The sequence below is a fragment of the Corvus kubaryi genome, unplaced genomic scaffold, assembly GCF_017639235.1.
Source record: "Corvus kubaryi isolate FWS band 111438036 unplaced genomic scaffold, C.kubaryi_AGA036_p1.0 37385, whole genome shotgun sequence".
NCBI classification, from domain to species: Eukaryota; Metazoa; Chordata; class Aves; order Passeriformes; family Corvidae; genus Corvus; species Corvus kubaryi.
Window position 1 is genome coordinate 22,960,410 of NW_024581127.1, and position 26,209 is coordinate 22,986,618.

The following is a 26,209-nucleotide window of genomic DNA, read 5'->3' on the forward strand; positions in this document are numbered from 1 at the left end:
AGTGAATATTGCTTTTGAGTCAGGAATACAGTAAATTGCAGTATGAAGGTTTTAGAGGATGAAAAGAAAGTAGAGACTGAGTCTTAGCTCAGAGAGACTTGCACAAGCCAGGAAGAACACCAAGAGACTTTGAGGTTTTCCTCAAGTGAGGAGAGAACTGCATTGATTTTAAGGAGTAAATGTCTTTGTATTTATTCATATATGTTAATTCATCCACATGGTCTGGCTGAAAACTCATAAAATAAATTGTGCATAGGGTGGAGAAGACAGAAGATGGCTGTTCAAACTACACCTGCTGCCCTGTCAGCCAAATGCCCTCCCATCAGCCTGGGCACACCTCTGTGCTTAGTGCAGGGGATGGTGTGAATCCAGGCATCTCCCTCCACATGTTGCAATTATTAAAGGATCCGGGGCATGGATCATTGATAGAATTATGGGATCAATAGAAGAACTGTACAAGCAATAGGCCTGGAAGCAAAAGGCCTGTGTGTGAGAAAAAACTCTCCATGAGAAAATTCTTGTGTGAAGAAAACAAGCAGGGCTGGGAACAAAGAGGGAGTTTTGAAACGATGCAGCTGTCCTGATAAGATGTGCTAACCAGGGGAAAAGGGGGGTGAACTTTGAATTATTTTAATCATAACATAACTGTAGAAGCTTGCCAATGTAAGTCCAATTATGTAGAAGTAGAAATGTGCTTTGATAAGCTTTAAGCCACTTAGGAGTTAACAAGCTGGGATACTATATAAGTGCCTTTGGATTGCTAATAAATGGAGTTTTGCTCTTATCAACCATATTGGCTGGTCTGCAAGGTTCTCCCCCCGCCGGAGCCGGGCCTCTCGTCCTTTTACAATTCCAACATCCACACCCTTAGGAACCAGCACCTGGATCCAGAACTAGCCTGCATGAAAGCAGGATGTAAAGGAGAACAAAAATGTTCTCTGACCTCTGCACTAAAATGTTTTGCTCAGACTGCTCTAAAATCTTCACGGGCTCTAACATACCATTGGGACTTCCAAAATCCCCCCAGCTGCAAGGATGGTGCTTTAGCATGGACAGAGCAGAGCTGTTTCCCTCTGTCAGCAGCAGCCTCTTCCTTAGATGATCTTCCTTTGGCCATGGGCAAGGCACTGAATAGTCCTGATCCTCCCCACTCTTGTCAATGCTTTCCTCCTTTTTCCTCATCCTCATGTTACATCAGCTCCTTGGGCTGTCTTCAGGATTTCCCATATGCCTTCAAACCCCCACATCAAATGGGTCCATAGGCCTACAAATAGGACACTTTTTGGGTGCTTTCAGAGCACTAAAACTTAGTGCAGGGCACCTTGCATATGCTAAGCACTGCTGACCTATAAGCAAAGGATTCTCTGAAATGATGGAAGGACTAAATGCACCTGAAAGTTGCAGCCCTACACCCTGAAATCATCACTCCTAATCACCACCATGTGCACTGCACATGCCTTTAGCAAGTTGGTCTCTACTGAAGGACAGGTTATTCTCAGTGTAATCCAAGCCAGCACAAGTATTTCCTGTCACTGGTTGATATTGTAGAGCATAAACTGTGGTTGCTATTTCTCTGTCTCTTTTTAACATATGAACTATTTAGTGAGGTACATGATCTCAATATAGCTCAGTCCTAATAAACACCATCTTGCTTTTGTAGAACACCTTTGTCCCATAGGATCTGAAAATACTTAACAGGATTGTACTGTTTTCCTGGATAGACTCATTTTTATTCAATAAGATCATAATGTGCCAGAAATTTTTGAAGTGAATCTTTAGATGTGTCAGCCCTTGCCCAAGAGAATTTCAGTAAATATGCCTACATCCTTGATTCATGCAATTCCGGACTTCTTCCACTTTATTCTGAAAAGTCAATGTTTTTGAAGGATTCAGGATAGGAATGTTAGAACAGTACATTGGTGAAGACAGCTCTTCTTCTGAGGGGATATGAATGCTAGCACCAGAAAAACACTGTAAATATTAAAAGAATATTGCTCATGACAGAGGAGTAGATTAAGTAAAATGAGGCCCTGACTAAGCACACATATTGCCTATGGGGCGGACACTTAAAACTGTGCAGAAGGGTTTCCTGCCACATAGCACGACACAAGAGATGTCAAAGAACACATCTTGCTTTACAAACCATGCTTGACTTGCTGCCTTAAGGCATATTCCACACATACCCCAAATACTGAGTGATGAAAATATGGGAATGCATTGGACTGTGGATCACCACAGGGGAAAGGGCTGGATAAGGTTTCAGAGGAGACATGGAAATGGAGTCCCACCTCTGCCTGTGACATGTTGCACGGTGGATGTCACAGTTGCCAACTGGACCACTCCAACCTGATGGTGCTTTCCTCTTCCTGCAAGATCAGAAAGGAGCCACATTCAGCTCTCTGGCCCCACTACTGCCCAGGGCTGTCCCTGTCATTCCTGTTCTCCTCATTTGCACGGTGGAGGAAAAAGCCTGCTTACTACAGTGACACAAAGGACTTTGAGATGCTGCAGTGTAAAGCACTGGGTAAATGTAAAAGACAGCCAGGTCACAAGAGCAAAGAGCATTTGACCTTTCTTCCCCTGCGTAGGGGATGGAAGGGAAGGGGATGGGCTGGAGTAGAGATGAGCTGTTACTGATGATATTATCAGTGCTGATGATTATTCCAGATGAGCTGAGAACTGTGGGCTCAAACAGAGACATCTGTGCCAAAAACAGTAAGAGGTCACTTTGCAATGTCTTTGTTGTCACCAGGCAGTGGTCGATGACACTCTGCCTACTGACACCCTGCCCTATGGCCAATATTGGCACATAGGCAGACTGCTGATGCCCTGCCTCCGACCAGTGTCAGTGGTGGGATAGACAGACTGCCAGCGCCCTGCCCCCAGCTTGGCAGCAGCAGTGTGGGCAGAACACTGTTAACGTAAGGTGTGCTTCGCTCCTCTCACTGCTCGGGTGGAGCCAAGGGACAGCACAACTCTTGCCCCTTCCAAAGGCGTGCACAGCATGGGCTGTTGCTGCCAGACCGTGGGACACCAGCTGTTCCTGGCAGTGCACAGAAGCTACGACATCGCTGTGGTCTTGAATTTGCTATCGGTGATGGGATAAGTCACTGTGTGGGCACCTTGCTGCTCATCTTTCTCACTGCCTCAATAAAGCTTTGGTTTATAAGGTATTACCAGAGTCCATTACTGTTTGGTCTCCACTGAGTTAGACAGGAACAGTTGGCTGTCTTATAGCAGAGTGAGGGGTTTGGATGAAGGCACAAAATCAAGGATGAGAAAGTTTATGTGCAAGCAGAAGATTTAGTACTTCCAAGCACACAATCAATATTGCAAAATTATCTCAGCAACATGTGTTCAGCTCCTGTCCGAGGGTCAGAACAGTTCAGCTTCCTGACCTTCCTTCCATAGCTTAAAAGCAAAGAAACAAACCAAGGCTCTTTCTGTAGCACTCTGCAGCCTTGTTCTTCACACTATCCCAAGAAAATGAGGGTGCTAGACAGAAGGAATCCTGTGACACATCTCATAATGAGCCAGGGAAACAAGGGTTAAGTGAATTACTAAAGGGGCTGCTTGCTAAAACAATGCATATAGCTTGCCTAACATTTATTACATTTGTCAAGTAGGAAAAGGGAGGATACAAGACTATTGATAAGGAGAAGCAGCCATGACCAAAAGATCCTGCTTTGGACCCAGGAACCAGTTCAAACCAGCCTTGGGGTATGAACTTGGGCGAGGGATTCAGGGAGCATGTGCAAAGAAGCAAGGTGAAAAGTTCAAATCGAGGAAGACTCCTTACTTCATCTGAAGAAGAATCCTTACTTCATCCCAGAGACCCCTGCACAAGGCACTGCGCAAGCGCAAGCCATATGGAAATGACTTTGGGCTCACTATAATACGAAGCGGGGCTAGGCAGGGCTAGGTGGGGCTAGGAAATGAATATGTATGGCCGCATTGGGAAACTTAATGAATATGCAGCTTTAACCCGCTATATACCAAGCCAAAGGGTATTGCTGGTGCGCATGCATTTGGTGGAGCAATCCACATGTGCCTCAGCGCTGGAATAAACATACCTACTTTACTACTTATTTCAGTAGTGGAGTCTTTTCTGTGTATCAATAACAGAAACACTTTTTGGGAAGACCCCAGTCTGAGCTTCCCAATTCTGCTGCATGTGATCTTCATCATTTGTCATCATTTTGTCATCTGACAAAATGCTCTCTAAATCAGCTGGATTCCCATAACTGATTGCAGTGGGGCTTGCAGGTTACTTTTGCTGATAAAAGGATAATCCTCAGAGAACAAAAGGCATTAAATTCTCAGTGGCAGAGTTTGGGGTGTGCTTGTGAATGCCAAGATCCAAAAGAAACAAGTTTGAGGTAGGTCATGGGGGAGACCAGACACAGCCATTCAAATGTACGTATTTTCCTATGGAAAGCAATCTCACCTGTTTCACCTAGGGACAGAATAAAAGGGAAAAGCAAAGGGAGCTGGGAACTCACACAGATCTGCTACAGACCACTGAGTTCTTGAGCAAGACCTGTGGCCTTTCTGATCTCTTTCTTACATATTCTTTCTCCTAGTCATACAAGAGGGATAACTACACATGCTGCAGGACAGGTGCTGAAAGGAGGATTACACCACAAGTCTTTGTTTTTCTGTTCTGAGGAGCCACAGTCCATGCTACAAATGGGGGAGACTAATGTTTTTAATTCCAAGATTACTGGCACTAACAGGAATATTTGTTATCAGGACATTTTCCTCTAACCCCAGGGTTACTGCTGAAAGCTTTGTATTTTCTTCATAACTTGCTGGCATAGAACAGCAGACAGGGAAAATTACTGCTGGACGCACAAAGGGGCCTGCAAGTTAGGAGAGCAGAGGTAGGCAGTCAAGGACCAAAAAAAATTGGTACTGTGCAAGCAGATAGTCTAATTCATAAGAGTCACCATAAGAGCTACACAGATTTGGTCCAATGCCACTTAGGACATGCCTTCATCAGTAGTTAAGAAGGGGCTGGTATCCCATCTGACACCACAGGTCTTTTAACTAAGTGCACATTTCAATGGACGATTTTGAGCAGCAAAAGGAAGCAGCTGAAATATACGATGTGTGAACTAGATAGAATTTGCTCTGTGTAGAATCACAGAATTATTTAGTTTTGAATAGACCTTTAAGATCAAGTCCAACCACTAACCCAGAACTGCCTAGGCCAACATTAAACCATGTCCCTAAGTGACACATCTACATATCTTTAAATATCTCCAGGAATAGTGACACCACTACTTCCTTGAGCAGTCAGTTCCAATGCTTGACAACAATTTCAGTGAAGAAATTTTTCCGAATTCCCACTCTAAACTTCCCCTGGCTCAACTTGAGGTTGTTTCCTGAGGTTAATTATTCCTATTCTCCTAGAGAAAAACTAACATTTGCCTGATCTAACCACATGGGTCAAATGAACTGGGACAGCCACCAGAAACCAGAAGATCCTCCTGCACTGCGCAAGGAATTGACCCATAACCCATTGGTACAACCAGTTCTTGTGTTTTAACCACCATGTTAAGCTCCAGGAGGTGATTTTTCAATTTTTCAATTTCAAGCTTGATTTCTACGTTTTGCTTAAGGGAGGATAACAAACATGACTGCTGAATTCTTTGTCTTCTGAGGGCAAAGTTAAGTGAAAATGGATTATGTTAATTTATATTGGCTGCACAGGAGGTAATGACACAGCTATTAATGATCTACACAACCCAACACAGGGAAGTACCAACAGACACAAAAATATTGCGGAGCTGGTCTTATGGATATGTTCCCAGTTCCCTGTTGTGCACAGGCACAGGCAAATTCCTCATTCCTGCATGTTAAATAAGAGTTGTATTGCTCCTCGCATCCCAGGAAGTTCCTGGAGACCAAGGGGGCTGATGTTTTTATCAGTTTTATCTTTATGTAGTCTTTATCAGCTACAGCATAGACCTTTTCTGCTACTATGGGGGACACTCACTGCTGCTGGCCTGTGTTTTTGAAACTAGTGAATACAGGGACATTTCAGAGAGCCTGGAATGAGCTGGGGCACATGGAGTGGTTCTGTGGTCACCTCTCTGAAGGCTTGGGCTGCAGAAGTTCATCTCACAGGAGTCATCACCACGGTGAGCACAAGTGTCCCTTACACCCACCAGCAAGGAAGGCTGCCAGGAGTGATGGGACGAGGCACCAGCATCTGCCAACCCCAGGCACCAGGGCTGAGGCAGGCTTGGAGTGGGACCACAGCTGCTGATCACCTGCACCATATGCAGTACCAACCTGGAATCACTGTCACAGAATCATCATAGAAACATAGAACAGTTTGGGTTGGAAGGGACCTTAAAAGATCATCTAGTTCCAGCCCTCCTCCCATGGGCAGGGACACCTTCCTCCAGACCAAATTTCCCAGAGCCCTGTCCAGCCTGACCCTGAATGTTTCCAGGGATAAGGAATCTCTTTACCTCAGCTCTTACACACCCTCTTTATCACGGTCTAGAGGTAAAGAAATTTCATACCTGAGATGAGGAGGTTATCCATCACTGAGATTCAGGAGGTCAGAGTTTCACTATGGTAGGTGCTCACCAAGAATTCCCCTGCGCTGATGAATTTACAGACAAGGCAGCACCAAAGGAGAGTGGGTAGCTACTGACATCATGGAGAGCATAAAACAAGTATTCCTGACCATAAATATTTTCATGTTCTTTGTACAACATTAAGAAGACAGTATAAACCTACTCTTTGCATGGATCAATAGATGATCAACAATAAAAGCAACTTCGTGGCACAAGCAGTCACTTTTATGGTCCCAGTTAAAGTGCAAGATAACTAAAAGGGGACAACTCTCATAATAATTTCAGTATGTTTGTATGTTTAAAAGCTGAGTGGTACTGTTGACTTCTAGTCCTTATCTTCAGAGCCACATCGCAAGCACTGGAGTCTAAGAATCTTCCTGCACCAGGTTCATGCAAACATCCAGCCTGGGGCTAACATCAGCTTTTCAAGTGTGATCCTCATCTAGCAAGCAAATAAGGGGTGGTTACAGGTGGTCATAACTTGCTGCTGGGATAAAGAAGCCCCATGATGAACATGGAAAAGGAGCTTGGGAAACTGCTTCAAAACAGAGGTTTCATGGTAAGGCACTTCAACCTCTCCTCAGGCCATGAGCAGCAGCTGAATTTGGGAGAGCAGTGCATCCAGAAGAAGGACCTTGGCTCGACACTCTCTTTCCTTCCTCTTGGCTGGAGAAAGCTCTTTTCCATTGACTGTCATCAATCCAGACAGTATTTACTCAGATTTCCACAGACAGCAATAAGTCAAGGGGCCCAGGCAGGGAAAGTAATTAAGTTTTCCATATGAGCTGGATCTACCATTCCTGGAGCAGACTGGTGTGCTCAATCCATATCACAGGCCTGGCCTTTGGAGAGACTTCAGGAAGAAAGGAGGACATCTTTTATCCATCAGTCTTCTGGTTTCTGAGTTGGAACAGCCAGCATTGCAGCAGTAGATTTTCAGGCTGTAAGGCCAGCAGCCTCACCATGGTTGTCTCTTCTGCCCACCTGCATAAGGGAACCCATCAGTTTTCCCTGGCAATGTCCCCATCCAGCCCAATGCTATGCAGTTGGGCAAGAGCACGCTCCTTGGAAAGACTGTCAGGCTGATTTGCAGTCTCCAAGTGATGGAGATTCCCTCCCATCCCCAGGTAACCTGTTCTGATAATGAATTATGAGAAGGAAGGGAGCTGTTTAGTCAATGGTATTTGTGTGCGATGATTTTACACATTGCAACGGTGCCCACTGCAGTAAGTAAATTGCCCCCTGGCTTTCATAAACATCATCTGTACACAAACATTATCCAGAGCAACTCTATGGAAGGGAAATTCTCCAGTGTAAGATAATGTCATGTCCACAGCAATAAGAAAGGTAAAACAGTACTTGGCAGCTGGGAAAGAGGGAGAGGCGACAAACAGCAGCCAGCTGTAAAATGACCGTGTCAGGGCTACAGCTGCTTGCATCTGCCTGATTTAAAGCACCAGCCCCACAAAGGCATGCTGAGGAAACTAATTCTGTAAGACAGTAACTTCATACCCAGGAAAATTATGAGGCACCCAGAGGTCAATCTGGTTCCGTGGGGTGCCTTTATAATACTGCCATGAACAGAAAAAATGTCAGAAATTAAGTTCCATCTAATCAGATAGAATTGGCAACAAAGCCAGGACTGCTCCATTTATTTATTTATTACATTAGGTCCAAGGGAACAAGAGCCCATTTTCCTGCTAAATTTGGATGCAATTGCAGCCAGCTCTTCATTAGTGCTTTCTAACCTCCGTCTTGGAGAGCTTTGCAGAGGAAGCTGATAGCATCATTCCTGTTTCATTGGAAGAGAAACTGATGCCAGAAATCTGAAGTGATAGAGAACTGATCCGGCCAAATTCTTGCAACATCTCAGTAAGAGACCAAAGAAGGGAATGTGGGGCCCTGCTGCACCATATCCCTTCCCAGCATCCTTTCAAGCTGTGCCCAGGAGAGAAGTCCTGACAGTCCAGTGCAAATCTACGACTTCAGCGAGGTACAGCCAGACTGAATGGTCCATTTTAACCATAGCAAACTCCTTGTCTACATCTCTGAGGGCTGCAAAAACTTCCTGCATCGTGTGATCAAGGGAAACAATATTTTTGCTCATGCAACATAGACTCATCCAACCATGCTTTAGGAAGGTGTGCAGAGCTCGTGTCTTTAAGTCGTGTGAGCTCTTGGTTGAAAGATGGGACATAACTGCTTTAGGCCATTTAGTCCTTGCTTTAGTCACTGAATGTTACTTTCTAGGACAGAAAGATCCATCATTTTGTGTCTGAGCAGCAACCTAGTCATTAGAACTGCTGCTTTTCTCACCCCGATAGGAAACAGCCCAAAAGAAAATGTTAACCTGCCTTTAAAACACAAATGGGTTTGTTCTAGGTTGACTTCTGTCTTCTTCAGATATGTCTAAAAATTAACACTTCTTCATCCAGTATACATGTGTTAACACAGAGCAAAACAGGAATTTAATTTCTGTCTGGTAATGTCAATTAAGCAAACAGCATCTTTGTGCACCAAGACAGGGAAGGAATCTGGAGCCTTCATCTTCCATCAGCATCTTCAGCTTCCAAAGAAAACACAAAGTAAATTGTTATCAGTTCTTCCATGGGGAAAACCAAGGAGTTAATTTTATAGAAATCATCAGAACATGGGCCCAGCTCTAAGGACATAAAATAAAGAAGAGTCATTGCTCCTATGGGCTTACAAACGGCTGGATCTTTCTGAACAGTTTGGCACAGCTTTTTTTTCTTTTAATCTATGATTAAGTGTCCCAGGGGAGGCAGCTGCCTGATGAGCACTTCAGGAAATTTGACCCTTATCTGCAGGTGCTTAAATGGGAGCTGAGCCCTGGGGAAAAGAAATCATGCCTCTGAATCGCCCAGTAAGTGGCAGTGAGGACAGCAGGGAGCTATTCCCTTGTCAGGAGATCATGGTTGTGATCCAGTCTCGCCCAAGTCAGGGTCAGTGAGAGCAGCCTGACCTCCAAAACATTCCCAACCCAGGAGGTAGCAGCTGTGAGTGGAAGAAGAAGGAAGGACAGGGACCCAGCAGCCACAGCACCTCAGGGAGAACCTCTTCTCCTGCGGGCATGGAAATACTTCTTGACCTTGGCCGATGCCACCAACACAAAAAAAGCGAAATCAGGATCTATCAAATCAAAGAACTGCACTAAGCCATCTGTACAATATGTACTCTGCCCTGGTGGTTTTCCTGACTGTTCAAGCACCTTAGGCATCACCAAGCATTGGCTTTGTGTTCTAGATCCCCTGTCTTAGTCCCTGAACATCGTGGCAGTGTTTCTGCAGGGTCAGAGCACCCAGCTGCCTGTACTCCTGCCCACTGGCAGACTGGTGTAGGTCTGGCCTGTGCCAGCTCTTTGTCCCCCAGACCTCACCCACACCCCATTTTAGGGATGGCACAGGCTAGGAACTGTCCCCACCAGCATCTGACCACATGCATATTGGATTTGAGGGTGGAAAGAGAGGGAAGGGAAAAAATAGAGGTGAGTGGATGCAAGCCAGGCTGTGACACTCAGCCTCAGGCCTGAAGAACAGACCCTGTGCTGTTCCAGCTCCACAGCTGGAGTAATTTCCTGGACTTCCCCCATTTCCAGTCCAGGGTGTATGCAAGCTCTCCCTGTTCTCCTCTGTACCCTCCATTCCCTTTCTTTGGACCAAACACTGAAGTCATGGGTCTGGGGCCCGCATGCCTTAGTGCAGCAGCAAGACTTGATGTCTTTATTAGCAGGTTACAGAATACTGATAGTGGAAATCACATGAGCCAGTCAAATTTCTGTGCCTCAGAGACAGCTTTTATCTGCTGCCTTTGCTAAACAACCAGTTTCTGATATGACCCAACCCAGACTCAGGCAGACATTTTTCTTCCACTCTTCAAATCTTCAGCTTGTCCCATACAACTTTTTTCTCCAGGAATTTCTTGCAAAAGTAATGAAACAAATAACAAGTGACCTTCTGCTTCAGCTCACTTCATTCTCACACCCCTCTCACCTCCACCAGCAGGTTGTGAGTTTGTCTCCCTCTAGTCCCTGAAATCCCCCAGGACAGAACACCCACTGTTCTCTCATGGCTACATCCAGAGTCTTAAGCTGTGCCAGGGGAGGTTTAGGCTGGGTATTAGGAAGAAGTTATTCACAGAAAGGGTGATGGGGCATTGGAATGGGCTGCCCAGGAGGTGGTGGAGTCACTGTCCCTGGAGGTGTTTAAGAAAAGACTGGATGTGAGACTTAGGTTCATGGTCTGGTTGACAAGGTTGTGTTAGGTCATAGGTTGGACTCAATGACCTCAAAGGTCATTTCCAACCTACCTGATTCTGTGATTCTGTGAAATATAATTTTGATGCTTTTGCGCTTCACAAAAAATCTGTCCCAATTTGTCTTCCCTTTCCGTCTCAGTTTGGAAACCATTGCCACTTCCCCTGATTGCTCTCATAACTTTTTAATGATTCCTTAGGGCTTTTCTTCACCTTGTCTGCAATTTTCAGGGAGAAATGACATGGAACTCAGTTCCCCTCTCTGATCTCTTCCTCTTCCGAAGTTTATTTCCAGCCTATTCTGCTAATAAACTGATTACTCCTGGACCTTGCTTCTCAGTTCAGATCTGCAGGGACCAAGCACAGTGTGTTCCTCCGTATGTTCTACCACATCTTTCTGTTCACTTGCTCTCTAGCCAAATGAATTGTTAATTAGTCATAAAATGTGAACCTCTTAAAAAAAAAAAAAAAAAGAGTGAAGAGGAAGAAGCAGACAAAGAAATAGGCTCTGCAGTGGGGCAGTGAGTGTGGTAATGGGAAGCCAAAGTTTGGAAGTCTCCTTTCCCTTAGCTCTCACCTGACAGCTTCCCTGGAAGGTGAGGTGCCTTTGTCCCTACCTTTTCCTCCTCCTCCTGTGTCTGCACAGAAAGCCCCTCTGAAGTAGCTGGGAAACAGATCTGGCTTCCCAAAGTACACAGCAGCCCCATGAGAGTGCCACTGCCCCATCAGGCTCTGCTGCCAAGGCCATGGTCCAGACCGGGCTTATCTCACAACCCCGATTCACTAAAGACACAGCCAGCTCTTGGGTGTTCCTCACTCTTCAGCTGGTCCAGTGGTAACTTTATGTTTTCATCAGTACGTTCAGCATTATTAATTAGGGTGTCTCTTTCTTTCCCTTAAGAGTTTTAAATACACTAGACACCTAGTGAGGGAAATCTCAGGCCTACATTCCTGTCAATAGCAAAGCTACAGTGTATTGCTGCCCCAGTGGGACACTTCCAGATGCCTTTACTGAATATATGATTACAACAGCTATAGAGGAAAAACATGTGCTATACAGCTCCTTGCAAGGGCAAGATCCACACCCCTGAGAGAGGACACATAGTGGATATTAAACATTGAGGTCCCCATTTTCTGCAGTGCCCCAGCTGCTGAGGGCCACTCTGATGCAGCAGAGTAAATATAAACCCAGCAAAACTGGGTTTACAACTGTTTGTCAGTAAATTGGCACAATGCAGCTGGAGCTTAACAGTAGAACTGGCCCTATTCCTGGGTCCACATCAGCCTCATTTTATGAGGACACTTCAGATGGCAAAGACAGGAGCTGTGGATCCTGAACAGAAATACAATTAAATCAGTTTAAAACAGTTATGCACTCTGTGTGTAAAATTGCACCGTAGCATACTTTATGGGGACCCCTTTGAAGCTGGCTGTTTTGGAGAAGAGAGGAGAGAACTGAGGCTTCCAGGAGCACCAGTGCTTAAAAAATCTTATCCAGCAGCACCTTCCTCGCTGCCCAACCCATGCTGGAGCATTGAAATTAATTATGCTGTGGGTAAAAATGGCCTGCCTTAGATTTCTGAGTATTTGTATGCTAACTTTCTATCACAGAGTCAACAAGAGTCTTTTAGATTCAAGGAGGTTCTGGAGTTACATGTGAAAAGTTCATTGTTCACACAAGGTTTGCAAAACCCCCTAATATGATGTGATTTAAATTTGAAGTAGCATAACCTTGTAAGCAGATTAAAAGGCATAATTGCAAAGGAGCGCAAGAAAGAGCACACTTAAACCAGTGTTTTGGAAATTGAAAGTGAAAAAGGAAAGAGTCAGCACTCTAGTAAAAAAGGAGGTTGTGTAAGCACTTGAGAGGGGAAAAAAAAGGAAGAAAGAAAAAGCTTTTTTCTGTATGGAGAATTAATCTGAGCACTGACCTCCAATCTGCTCCGGCACTTACAGAGTGTACAGGGGGAAATGGGGACATAGCGCAAATGACATAAACAAATTCCTGCAGGAGAAACTCTTCTGACAGACACATCCATTCTCCAGACTCAACCCCAACCATATTAATACACTTACATCTTTTGTCCCGCACAACTTCTGCTCTGCTAATGGAAAGCTTCCACAGAAAAAGTGTATCCTACGAGAGAAAAAAATCATTGTGGGCAGGTTTGAATTTCTCTAGCACCAGAGCTGCCATGCTTTGGCAGTGAAAGAAACCTTTGGCCTTTCAGGCTCACCAAACCCACATTGAGCCCACGCAGGTTGCCAGCCTGGAGTATCTACAGGCACTGATCGACTGCATCGCTCAAGGCAGGATGGATGGCAGCGGGCTCAGGCTATCAGCTAGGCCGAGTTACTCTGTTGGGCAAGAAAACAGATGCTATTGACTGCTCAGCAGTAAAAGGAAAAGGGAAAGCAGCAGTAAGGGAGAGAGACAGTTATTACAAGTTTGACTAGGGACAGAATTAAATCGATGCAGTAAATGGCACTTAATGCACTTTAGTGACCCAATGCGTTTACTTCACCATACTGTGCCATGTGGCTGATCACATTTGATGCATAACACATGAAAGCACTAGAGGCCATTGCTAGAAAATCCCAGGATGCTAAACAAATTGTCCGGGCACCTCAGTATTTTTTCCATCATTTCTGCACGCACACACACACGTGTACACACCCTTTCCTGCCAGCACACTGGATTTGACAGCACCTTCCAGAGGTCAGCTTGGCACTGACTCCACATTCCCACTGAGTTTGCCTTGTCAGGATGAGCAGTCAGGGCTCCAGCCCTTCATAAATTCTGATCATTTCCTTGGTTTGGTTTGACTGAAACAGCACAGCTGCTTTTTTATTTTTTTTAAACCAATAATCCAAGAAAACTTGGATTGGTGCAATCTTGGAAAATTAAGTAAGTGGAGAAGTGTGCCAGCTGCAAAATACAGCAGGACTTCACTCATTCACATGGCATCAGTCCAAACACACAAACTAGGCAGGCCGTCCTCAGAAAGTTCAAATCCGAGGGCTATGTGAAGGCTCAGATTTCCTCATTTACCTGACACCCGGGGGGATACGTAATGCCAGAGTTGTGGAGATGTAAAAAAGACAACAAAAGTTCTAGAAAGATGCTAGCTGTTGGAAAAGCTGGGCTCTTCTTCTTGTCCTGGCATTGATTTGCCTTTTTTTTCCCCTTGCTACCACATGGACACGTGTAACATGAGGATGTGGATAACCTCCAGAACAGCTGGGCTTGCAGACAGTTTATATCCATAACTGTAATGAGCTGGGACTCAACAGGCTGGGGTGGCCATGCCTTACAAGACTGGACCTCAAAAGTCTGCCCCTCTGTTATACAGGATTAATGACTTTCAACCATTTTTGTAGGTGGCTGCGACTGTGATATTGTTATTGCTGTGTCTCACCATAAATAGTGTTTTTCCAAACCTTTTCTTCATTTAGAGATTAAATAGAATAAATGAGTGAAAACTACAACCACACGTGCAACAAAAGGGGTCAGAAACAGCCACCCCCAGTGCTCCCCACTATTAATCCCTGTTCCAGGGCTTCTTCTACATGATGTAATAAAAATTTACTCAGACTGAATGTTTCACCTGAGGACCAGAAAGCACTAGCAATGAACCCCTTAAATTCACATTCTTCATTGCAAAATGATGATATTTATGAATATCCACTTGCTATTTAGGAACAGTGAGGTGCAGAGAGGTTTAATGGGTTTTTACCTCAGAATAAATCATTAGAAGAGTCGGGAATAGGAACAAGAATCCTACCAAAGGACCAAGAATCATATTAACCAGTCCTTGGTCTCAATACATGAAAAACATCTTCCTCAAGACTTCAGTTACTATTGACATTACCCCTCTAAATGTATCAGACTTGAATTCTGTTACTAGGGCCATAAAATGGAATTTGGGGAGGCTAAGCCCATCAGAGGCTGGGATGGGGCTTAGGCTCCACTTTTAGATTTGTATTGCACAATGAGCACAATGAGCACAGCAAAGCCACTTTGAGGGTAAGTGTCAGGCCCAAGGTGACCCCAAGCCATGCTCACCCCAATGCCTCACAGCTAAGGAAGGTCACTAATCTCCCATAAAACCCCAGCTTGGGGCTCAGGGAAAGCATGAAGAACACTGTAATAATTTTGGATTCACTTCAATGTTGCTGAAAGCAGGATGTGGCCCTGCTCTAAGACAAGGAGACAAAAATATACATTTGACTTATTTGCCTTTGGAGTGAACTAGACAGACTTCAATACTTAAGGGGATTGCATTTAAATCATCTATGGATTTTGAAAACAACATTATTGCTCGGTATCATAAACAATTTCCAATTTTTAGACCTTCCTGAGCTAGACTCACTTTTAGTTCTAGTAGCAACAATTCTATTAAGGCTGTGACGGAAAAGGAATTGCAATGAACTGGTATACATTTTCCTTGAAAATTATGAAGTGAAAAATGTTTTATTTTAGCTTCTCTTGAGGATTTCCTGGATATTAAAAATAATCTTAATGTAGTCACTGACTGGCATTAACATAGTACTCTAACTGCCTTTTTAAGGGAAAGCAGAGGACTGTATTTTTCTGGCAGCCTTTCACAAGGCTAAGTTCACATTGTGAATGTGCATTGTTATCTAGCAGTATCAAGACATCACTGGATAAAAAGGTATTTTAACTTCATGTTTTGAAAGTCTAATTCTGGCCTTTCTTGGACTGAAAACAATCCATTGTCTTCAACATAAGCAAGAGGGATTTACACCAATCAAAGCAAGAGGAAAATCCATTTTTTCCTGCTATACTGCCCTCCATTACTGTGTTTTAAATTCTTGGTTTTCAAATACAGTTTCAGGTACTCTTAATTTGTCCATTTTCATACTGTCTTCCCAGCTCCCTTATGCTCCTTCAGTGGTAGCAATATTGTGTATAGGGCAGTCATATACACCTTATCTACTGCATTGTGCAGCTCCACAGAAGGTTTAGGTGATGAGACTGTAAAATGGGGCAGATTTTCAGAAAAAGACCCACCCTCGTATCCACACAGCAAACCATGGTGGAATTAAAAACGGAACATTTTGAAAGATCTGGCTGGAGTTATTGCAGGTATCTCTCCAAGTCACCATGGTCTAAATGAACTAGATGATCTTTAATGTCTCTCCCAAACCAGACCATTCTATGATTCTATGAAGATGTCCTAACAGACCCTAAACTCCTTCTAGGAACATAGGACCTTTTCAGTCATCTACAGGGTTACCAAATGAAAACCCCCCCTGGGGCTGCCACAGACCTCAGGATGCTTAATGCAAGGATCCATTTTAGAAACAAAGAAAACTCAAAATGTATCTCTCAGTTGACAGCAATTGATTTGTGGTTGTTTTGTGATAGTGAATGGGACCTGATTCTGTGTAGAGGGGAAGGGAGGAATTTGAGGGAAAATATTTTACAGGCTCAAAATTATCATTTCTGCCGCAATTTTGAGAAAGTGTTGTATCTTATTTTTTTGCAACCATTACCTCAGCAGTTTCTGTTAACACTACATTCTTCTTGTGAAATCTCAGAAATGGCTTTAACTTGCATTTTCTGGAAATAAATACAGCTGTTCCTTAATTTGCTTCACCACCACCAACCAGCAAGACAATAGTTAATTACAGAAAGGAGACAGGTAAAAGCTCAAGCTGCACAGAGCAGCCACTGCAGCATGGAGTGCCCATCCAGCCTTAATGAGCAATAGAAATGCAGGTGACATGCAAATCCAGCTTCCCAGGACTAGCAGTACCTGGAGCTGGCAGCTCATAAAACCCGCACACAGCCCTGGAAGTCATGCAGGGAAATGAAGTGTGGAATAAACCACATCATGCAGTGCCTAGAATGTCACCTCACACAGCTCAAAATCTTGAGTAAAATCTGTTTCCCTCCGATAACATTGTGGATATGATTAGCTAACAGCTTTAGAAAGGGAAAGCAGACACTTGTTTCTTTTCTCTCTGCTAATCATCTAAAAAAGAAAATAAAATAAGGCGCTGATCAGTGCCAACTCTCTTATCTACCTCCATTCAAGTGACAGCACAATGGGCTTCAGTGAGGTTGTTCAAAAAAGCTCTCAAGAGTGCATTCAAAGTTGAACTGATTATATGCTAAATATCTTGGGGCAGATCCTCGGTTCAGGTAAGGAAGCAAGGTCCCAGGGACTTCAGAGACGTGGCTTTGGTGTATTCCAGCTAAGAACAGTTTTTATTCCCAGTGTGGCAGGCTAGCAGGCAAAACTGACACCAGCCTGGGGATTTCCTCACTTAACACATCAACACAGAGATCTCCAGTGGAGGTTTTACTTCCTTTACTGACCACATTTTTATACAGCAGAAATGAAGCAGGCACAAGTCTCCAAGGATCCTGTTCACCTGATCGCTTTTGGATTTGATCTCCACTGCCTGTGCAGGCTGCTGAGGGGCATACCATGACAGCAGGGGTTTGGCTGAGGTCAACATCGCACTTCAGAGGAGACTATCCCAGTTTTCTCCTTTACCCCATTTTGTTTCATATCACAGGGCTGCACTGGAGCCCACAAACTGGACCCTTTTCAGATGAAATAAAGCTGGAAAGGCCCAATGTGGACCTGACACACTCCATCCCCACATTTAAATCCCCACCTCCAAGGTAAGTATAGCATGAAAGTCAGGTTTCAGACTACAGCTCCACACCAGTCAGTCCATGCTAAATTCCAGTGGAGATGACAGCCTTCTGGTGGCTTCTACAGATGTAGCTACCTGCATTTAATCAAATTAATTCCACCCCAAGCTGTTTTGTATAAGTAACATAGCAACAACACAGAATTTGAGTGCTGAAGGAGTGGGAACACCGTTGTTGGATCATTTTCGGGGAACAGTTTGTGTTCATTTTTTGGCAGGGAAAAGCCCATAGCCAATATCAAACACCAGTTACTGTTGGGATGCTATGTTTTGAAGAAATCTGTAGTGGCACTGAAAACCAGGAGCAGAGCAGACTCACATCTTTCAACCTCTCCCCAAGATACATCAGTCTTCCACGACTGGCAGATCGGTTTCGTTGACAGTCTAAGGACTGCTCTGTGCTCTGGCAGTCTGAACCCCAGCAGGGATGAGGTCAGCCTGAGCATCTCTGACAGCAATAAACCAGTGACTGAGTCCTCAAATATGCAGGCCATGATCCTGGGCCCACTAGCATTATCAGGAGCTTTCCCAGTGTGGGATTCATCCAACCAGATGTTGGCACCTGTGCTGCAGATCCTGCAATTGATGTGCTTGTACCATAAGCAGAGAGAAACCAACACATGTGAGGCACAACTTACCTCATGCTAAAGCCCATGTCCGGAACAGGTGAGGAGGATAATCCCCAGCAGTTGTTTGTTCTGTTTGTTGGCTGTGCAGGGAGACAGCAAGGCCCAGCTCTGACAGAGAGAGAGGAGTGCTTTGTGCACATCTGGAGTCAGGTGGGCTGAATGCAAACCCCGGTGACTGTGACAGGCTTCTGATACACCCCAGACAATAAACATGAGTCATAAATCAATATATCCTCAGCCTGCAGGGATCAGCCTTCAAAGGCCTCCAGGCTGGTGGAGTGATTATTTTTGCATTTACACATTACAGTGACTCCTTCTAAAAGTCACCATTCCTACCAATGACCGTGTCACAATGCAGGGACACTGTCCTGCTTTACACAAGTGACACAGACCGAAAGTTCTGCCCTCAGCTAAGACACCAAACACCTGTCAGCGTTGCTGGACTAGGACGCTGCGCATACATGCTCCACCACATCTGTCAATGCAACAGAGACACAGGATATACATAGAGCCAACGCTCAGTTCAGGCTGAGGAGAAAGCAGATAAAGAGCCTTCCATTTAACTACTCCGAACTTGAGAAACGCGGCAATTGTGCTCCCAAATTTGCGTTCTCAAGAACCCAAGCAAGATTTGTTATTCTACCTTAAAAATAAGAACACACTGCAACAGAAATGTACGTCCTTTATTAACAACTTTTCAAAATAAATCTGAAGAAAAAAAGTCTTTGGTGACACTATCTATAAAAACAACCTATCTTAGATGGTAAACCTATGATGTTATACAGGTTAATGAAGTAAACCAAATTATATGGCTTTTAAATTTCTCATTCTCTCTTTTTCTCTCACTCACACATTTGCTTTAGGTTTTAATTGCACCATGTTGTCAATAGTCAAACAAAGAGGGAGAAACAGTTTAAAAAAGATGTGGTAGCACTATGAAAACATTGGTAATGCATTAGAAAATTTTTCTCAAAATGTACATTTTATACAAAATAAGATTGTATTTTTGTTTGCTTTTTTGCTTTACATTTGCTGACCTAAGAATTCCCATTTCAGGTTTCCATTCTCATAATCCAAACACTATACATATTTTCTCTCAAAATAAATATACAGAATTATGTACAAGGTCTCAAGGCCCATTGGATCGTCACTAGCCCACTGTGAAATAATCACTAAAAACATTGTGAAAGAGTGGGAGGGAGCATCTCAAAGCATCTGATGAGTCCCACCCCCAGGGGGCCCCCCCCCCCCAGTTTAACCCCTGCCTAATTTAACTCCCTCTAATTCAACTCCAACTTAAAAAATGTGTGTGAAGACGCTTAAAATAGTGGTATAAAGGCCAGCTTGACTTAGTTTTAAACAAGGGTGAGATGTACAGAATCTTGGAAGATGCAATTTTATTTCCAGCAGACACCAGCTAAGACCCTGCGTGGGGCAGGTCCCTTCTTGGAAGACCACAGGTCCATCCTGTGAAATCCCACTAACGCCCAGGGAAATGGCTCTGCCAGGCTGATGCCCTTGAAGGCCACATTTCCAGAACAGACATCAGAGCCCACCCGGGAATAAAAGAAAAAAAAAGGAAAAAAAAGAGCAGACAACCAATCCACCCTTTGCTTTAAGAGGATGTTTAAGTGGAAGAATTAACAAATTTTTGTCAATCAATAACAGACGTTATGGCAAACACTGAGTATTCCTTTAGTTTCAGTAGGGGGGGAGTGCGAAAGAGGAGGGCACAACATTTTACACTGGGCATGTAAAGATTTTTAAAAGATCTGAGTCTACATCTAGCTCTTTCTTTCATTGCTTAAAATGATGACTTCCATTCTCCAAACGACATCTTTTGGTAAATGAGCTATTTTAAAAGGCGCTCATTGGTGAAAGATTAATTTCTTTGCCAAAATTGGCTCTAAAAGAAAAACTGCAACCTGAAATTGATCAAATCCACAATGTTTTCCAATGGAAAAGATCAAAGCACTCAATAGCCATGCATTAGCACACCAGTGTGTTCACTATGAAATTATTACAAAACTTAAACATTCACATCTAGAAAAAGGTATGGTAATAATTAGCGATTCTCACAAAATAGAAAGAGGGCAAATAAAATCTTGTGCAGGTCCGAGGGACTGCAAAAAGTGCCAGGCACTTTCTATCTTGGATGTTTGCCCCTATTTTTGTGTTGCGTTTTTCTCATGAAACCTTCCTCCAGCAATAGATCTCATTCAAAGTATAACGGGGAAGGGTTTCTTTTTTTTTTTTTCCTTTAATAAATTCACTTAAAAATTCATCAGTTCTCCCAAACTCTAATCCCTACTTCTATTCTGTTTTAATGGCATGGATCTATTCACATTCATCCACCCATCTCACCCCTGATTAAATTAAGGTCAGTAACCTTTACAAAAGGCCACATGCGTAACACTCAGTCAAGTCATCAGGCATTCAAGTACCTGTAAAGTAAAGGCTAACATAGCCTGCTGTTAATGAAAAATAATAATTAAAAAAAACCTACAAAAGGAGCAACAAGGAATGAACCTTGTTTCAGCACCATCTGAATTGGGAGAGGAGAAAAAAAAAGACTAAAGAACCATTAGCTTGCACCTAGGACATGTCAAAAGAGTGATTTCATTCACTAAGGAAACAACACAGCTCTGTCCAACACAGGTAAACATAGGAGGCTTTGCTTGCTGTCCTTAGGAGCACTGGTCAGTGATGGCCACAGTGAGCGTAGCACACTGAGTCTCTGAGCTGGGTGTGTCCAGCTCTTCCCCTGGGCCCCAGGGCCGTGGACACAGAGACCGACGGCCGCTCTCGAGACTGGCCATGAGGGACATTCTTTCCCAGCAAGACAACTACACCCGGGTAACACACGGCAAAGAGAAATGCTCCTACCTATCCACATCCCTTCTGGAGCTAAGCCTTCCATTGTTACTTGTTTAATTAGCAATCAGTAAACACAAGGGGCCTCAAATCACACTAAGTGAGCTTTAGCACAGTCTCTTTCAGCCACCCCAAAAAGTGATGATAACAGAATGTCAAACAGCTTAAAAGCTTGGCTTGACTCACTGCACTCCAAAAATTGTTAGTTACTCCCTTTTTAACTAAAACTCCAACCCATGTGCCCCCAAACAGCATTTACTAAAAGTCAAGCAGAATTGTAATTCTTGTTTTAGTATGGGCCCCTCTTGGTGGCTACAGACCAGTGACTGCTTCCCAGAGGTGCAGATGTGCTTGTGGACATGGGTGCTCACCCACCTGCACATGGCACATGAGCAAAACATGAGCCCTGCAAACCTCATCCAGTGTTTGGCACATTCTCCAAAAAGCGAGTCTAAGGAGAAGGTCTATTCCAGTCCTTGAACAAGCTACCTGATCGCCAAGAGAAAAACTGTCATGGGAGTAACTGAGCCATTCACTCTGGAAAATCATTCACTCTGGATTTCACCTTCCCATGCAGATCAGCAAACACAGACCTGAAAGCACAGGGAAGCGATGTTCAGATTCTTACAATATGTGGGGAGTGAATTAGCAGCTCACCCTACACAGATTGAAATATATCCTGCTCCCCTTCCCTCCCTGGCCCTGCCTACCTACTGCTGCCTCTTTATATTTCTCTCCACATGCTGATTTAACTCTCTAAAATGGTATTAGAAAAATCCAGTAAATCCCTGGACAGTTTTCCATGAGTTTAGAGAGTTGAATGGGCTTACAGAAGCATCTGGTGGCCACCACCACGGCAGAAGGTGTCAGGTGAGACTGCATGGTAAGGGACTGGGAGAGCAACAGGAATGGAGGGAAAAGTGGCACCTCTTCCTTTCAGCAGTGTAAGTCACTAGCTGCAGTCTCACATGTTTTGGCAGATTCATTTAAAGATTTGGTTCAGATTTACAAGGGCACGTAGTGATAGGACAAGGGGTAATGGTTTTAAACTGAAAGAGGGTAGATTTAGATCAGATATCAGGAAGAAATTCTTTACTGTGAGGGTGGTGACACACTGGAACAGGTTGCCCAGAACACACTGGAGGTATCCAAGGCCAGGCTGGATGGGGCTCTGGGAAACCTGGTCTAGTGGAAGATGTCCCTGCCCGTGGCAGGGGGGTTGGAACTAGATGATTTTCAAGATCCCTTCCAACCCAAATCATTCTATGACTCTAAAACAAAATGTCAGGAACCTGATGGTCCTGCCCTAACTCAATGTGCTCTGTTCAAATATTGCAATACATATGCAAAGCAAAGCACTCTCGGCAAGTCTTTACATGTCAGGTTGCATATAACATTTAGTAACACATACTTTTCACTTTTACAGCACCTTTCAGTTTAGGGATAATGACCTTATCAGCAAGAGAAATTATTTAGGCTTCATAGCATTCTCTCTACAACCAGTAACTATTACTTTTACAAAGGAGGAAACTGAGGCATGCCCTGGTTACGGGAGTTGCTTAAAGCTGCAATATTAAATTGGTGCCTGAGCCTGAATGAAACAGGTGATAATTCTGGTCCAATTACTCTTCATCCCTACTAGATGGGACTGGTAGTGACTGAAGAGTCACTACTCTTCATCCCTGCTACCAGATTGCCTGCTTACAAAGAAATGAGGTATAGAAAGGCTTGCTGGTCTTCTGGGCATCGGCACTAAACCCTCTTGCTGTGACTTTAACGGAGCTCCTTTTGGGGTGGCAATAATTACGGAGCACCCCAAATGCAACTCATCAAAATGTGAGAGCTCAAAACATTTTTAAAGTGCTTATTTTCTTAGCAAATTGGAATGGCATCTTCCTGACCCGAATCACTGCTTCTGTTTTCATTCTTCAATGTAAAGAAACACATAAATAAACAAAGGACTACAAAGAAATAAACAACTGGAATATTTCAATTTAAAAATACTTGTATTTCAAATGCTAAAACCATTTTGGAGCATGAGCAGCACTCGTATTTCAGAAGCACATTTTTGTGTGTTACCCTGCCCCAAGCATGCCTGGGAACACCACTGCTGCCAGGACCCCGTGTCTGACCATACACTTTACTTCAGGTGTCAGACCTCCATGAGGGAATTTCTCTATATAGTTGCACTTCCAAAAAAAAAAAAAAAAAAAAAAAAAAAAAGAGAAGCCCATGCTTTGATTTGGAATAAGCCAGTTTGTTACAGGCCAAATTCCTGCACTGCACACTGCAAGCACCAACATGCTTTCTTGCTTTCCGTCAACACCCCTTTTACCCTCAGAACAAAGCTACATCTGGATGTTTAGCTGCCAAGTGGCACCGCTGCCAGCAGCAGGGACTTGTGCAGGCTCTGGGTGTCCCACAGGACCACCATGCCGGCCATGCTGACTGCCCTGGGGTGCTCTGCCATCCATGGGCAGGGACAGTCAGGACGTGCCTCTCCAAGCACAACACACTCACACGTGGCTCCACAGCCCTGCTGTGCATGCTTGTCCCTGTGCTCCATGTCACTGGTTTGCTCCTCCACAGTAATGCTCCTTTCTCCCTTCAAGGCAAGGCTGATTGCCTTTAAAACAGGTGTCTCCAGCCAGAAGGATCTACCCTCTCATCTGGCTCCTTGGCAGTTCTCCAGTTTTCCAGCTGTCCAAAGGAGTTATGCTCCTTAGTGGCTCCACAGTGACTACTACTGGCTTGGGGAAAACAGGAAAAAAAGTCAGTAGTAAATGAGAAATATTAATACTTCAGTTCTGTCCTGTTTGTGCTCAGTTTGTTTCTGAACCTGCATTTTCTCCCAGTGAGATTCCAGCGTTTAACTGTGCAGGGAAAAAGGAATGAAAATTGCATTGACAATCAAATGCATAAAGGAAAGAAATGGCAGCTCTGAAATATTCACAACCAACACAATTTTGATTAAAGAAAGAACTCTGTTTTTAATAGGGGTTTTTTTTGATCATTAAAAAAGTTTAAACCTGCATAGCAATCATTTCAAAAATAATTATTTAATGTTCCATAATGAAACTGTACACGACCTAGTCTCAGCGACAGCAGCCTGCCGGCGGTTCGGCGCAGTCCGGAGCAGCGGGCCCTGGCACCGGGATGTGGCTGGCGGGGGTGGGCGCTCGCTGTTGGCGGCACAGTCTGGCTCCCACACGGGCGAGGGCGGCTCGGCCCCCTCAGCAGTGTCCTCAGAGTCGTTCAATGTCTCGGTACTTCTTCCTCAGGATGGAGACCTGGTCTTTAAAGAGGACAGGGTCGAGCCTCATCTGCGAGTGGATCAGCGGCATATAGCCAAACCAGCTGGCAAAAGTGTTCATGCAGCTCTGCCGCTGGGCAAAGTGGTCAGGGTCGGCCCAGCGAGAGGCCCGGGACGTCTGTGAGGAGAGGAGAGCAGAGATCAGAGTCGGTCTTGGCACATAGGATGGCAGGAAAGGTGGGAGCTGGGCCAGGCAGACACCATGGTGCCCAGCCGTGCCAGGGCTCAGGAGCACGTGGCTCTGTGGCGGCTGGAATCTGCTCGGGGGGCTCAAAGAGGGGGAAGGACACCCTGCCCACAGCAGATCCAGTTGTGGTGAGCTGGACAACCCTGACTTCCCAAAGAGAGAAGAGGGCAGGGCTACATGGAGACTTGAGTTCAACCACGAGCCAGCCTGTGGAGCACAACACCCACAAGCAGCCCTCCCAAATCTTGCCAGCGCTCTACTTCAGCCTATCCCTCACTCTTCTCTTCAAACCCTCCAGCTATTTCAGAGATAAAAGTTCTTAAAAACCACCAGGAAAAAAAGAAGGCCACTGCTTTGAAGCAGAGGTAAACACCCAAGCCCAGGCCAGCTGCTGCCCATGGTCTTCAGCTGTAGGAGGAAAACAATTATTCAGGGTTAAACCTGCAATTTTGCAGATCAGATCTGCAGAAATTTATACATAAGTAATTTCAACCAGCTTGTAACTGAGTAGAAGTCCTTATGTGCTTGGCATTACTCGTGTGTGTAGATGCCCTGCAGTGAAAAGCAAGGTGCTTCCAGGAATCCCACTGGCCAAGGCCACTGCATCAGACAGCACTGTCTCACAGACACAAAAAATGAACTGGAGCCCCACACTGTATCATATTAAACTCTGACCCAAGGAAAACACCATGGTCTTCAACTATATACATGCAAAATATTCTGGCCTCATTTTCCAAAGTTCAGGGCAGCTGTAATCCCTGTGGAAGTCCATTGAAACCCAGCAGCACTGGAAAAAAAAGGCCCTAGCAGCTTTAAAGCTGTTATTATTCTTTATCTGTACCTAACGAACATTTATGAACAAAAAACTATTATTTAAGATAAAGTATGAATGCTGAGAACCTAGGGGTTTTTTGTGCCACTTCCCATGCATCTCTCTATAGCACTTAAGTTTCCACTATACTTTAAAAACAAATACAAATTCATAAAGTCAAAGGATGTAAATTAAAGCATGAAGAAACAGATAAAGTCAGGGACTTGCCAAATGACTGTGGAACCAGACCTGATCTTGGTCCAAGGCCTGTCCAGTTTAGCTCAAGTGGTAGGTTATAATGTGCATTGACTACAGCCTCCCGAGTATACAGTGCCGCTAAAGAGCAAGTAAAAGCTTGTTGCTACAGGATTATAGCAGACATTTTGGCCATTAACACTGAATTTCCATATGACTATTCATCTCTGTCACAACACTGAGGTTATGTTAATTTTTTATTTGTCTTTCAAGGAATTATGAACATGGTCCATTACATTTCCCAAAGCTGCAGGAACAACTTGTCTTTAGGAGAGAGTTATAGTTCATGGCTGACTCGAGTCACCTGTGCTGTAAGATGAAAAATGAATGCTCAGGCTTTGCCAAACAGCCAAAGCACAGCCCTGTGAAGAGTTGAAGCTGAAACTGGAAGCAATAGATACGTTCTGGATGGCACCTTCCTGTCCACAGAAGGTCTCTTGGGCACCCGGATGAGTGAGAATTGCTGAATGCTACAAGTGCTACCAATACCTCAGGTGCAAGCACATTGACATACAGGTAATGGAGTTTACAAACTGGCATGGCCACTCCCCAGTCAAAGATCCAAGTAATGTTACCAAGAGA

General features: G+C 44.3%; 1 protein-coding gene across 2 annotated transcripts in view; it reads right to left on the bottom strand.

The window, feature by feature from the left end:
- Positions 1-24,025: 24,025 nt before the first annotated feature.
- The window catches only part of EXT1 (exostosin glycosyltransferase 1), a 179,645-nt gene continuing 177,461 nt past the window's right edge, over positions 24,026-26,209 (bottom strand). For both annotated transcript variants that reach the window (XM_042035882.1, XM_042035880.1), the window contains one exon: positions 24,026-24,492. In XM_042035882.1, coding sequence (XP_041891816.1) covers positions 24,307-24,492 — 186 coding nt within the window. In that variant the 3' untranslated portion in view covers positions 24,026-24,306. The remainder of the gene's footprint in view (positions 24,493-26,209) is intronic.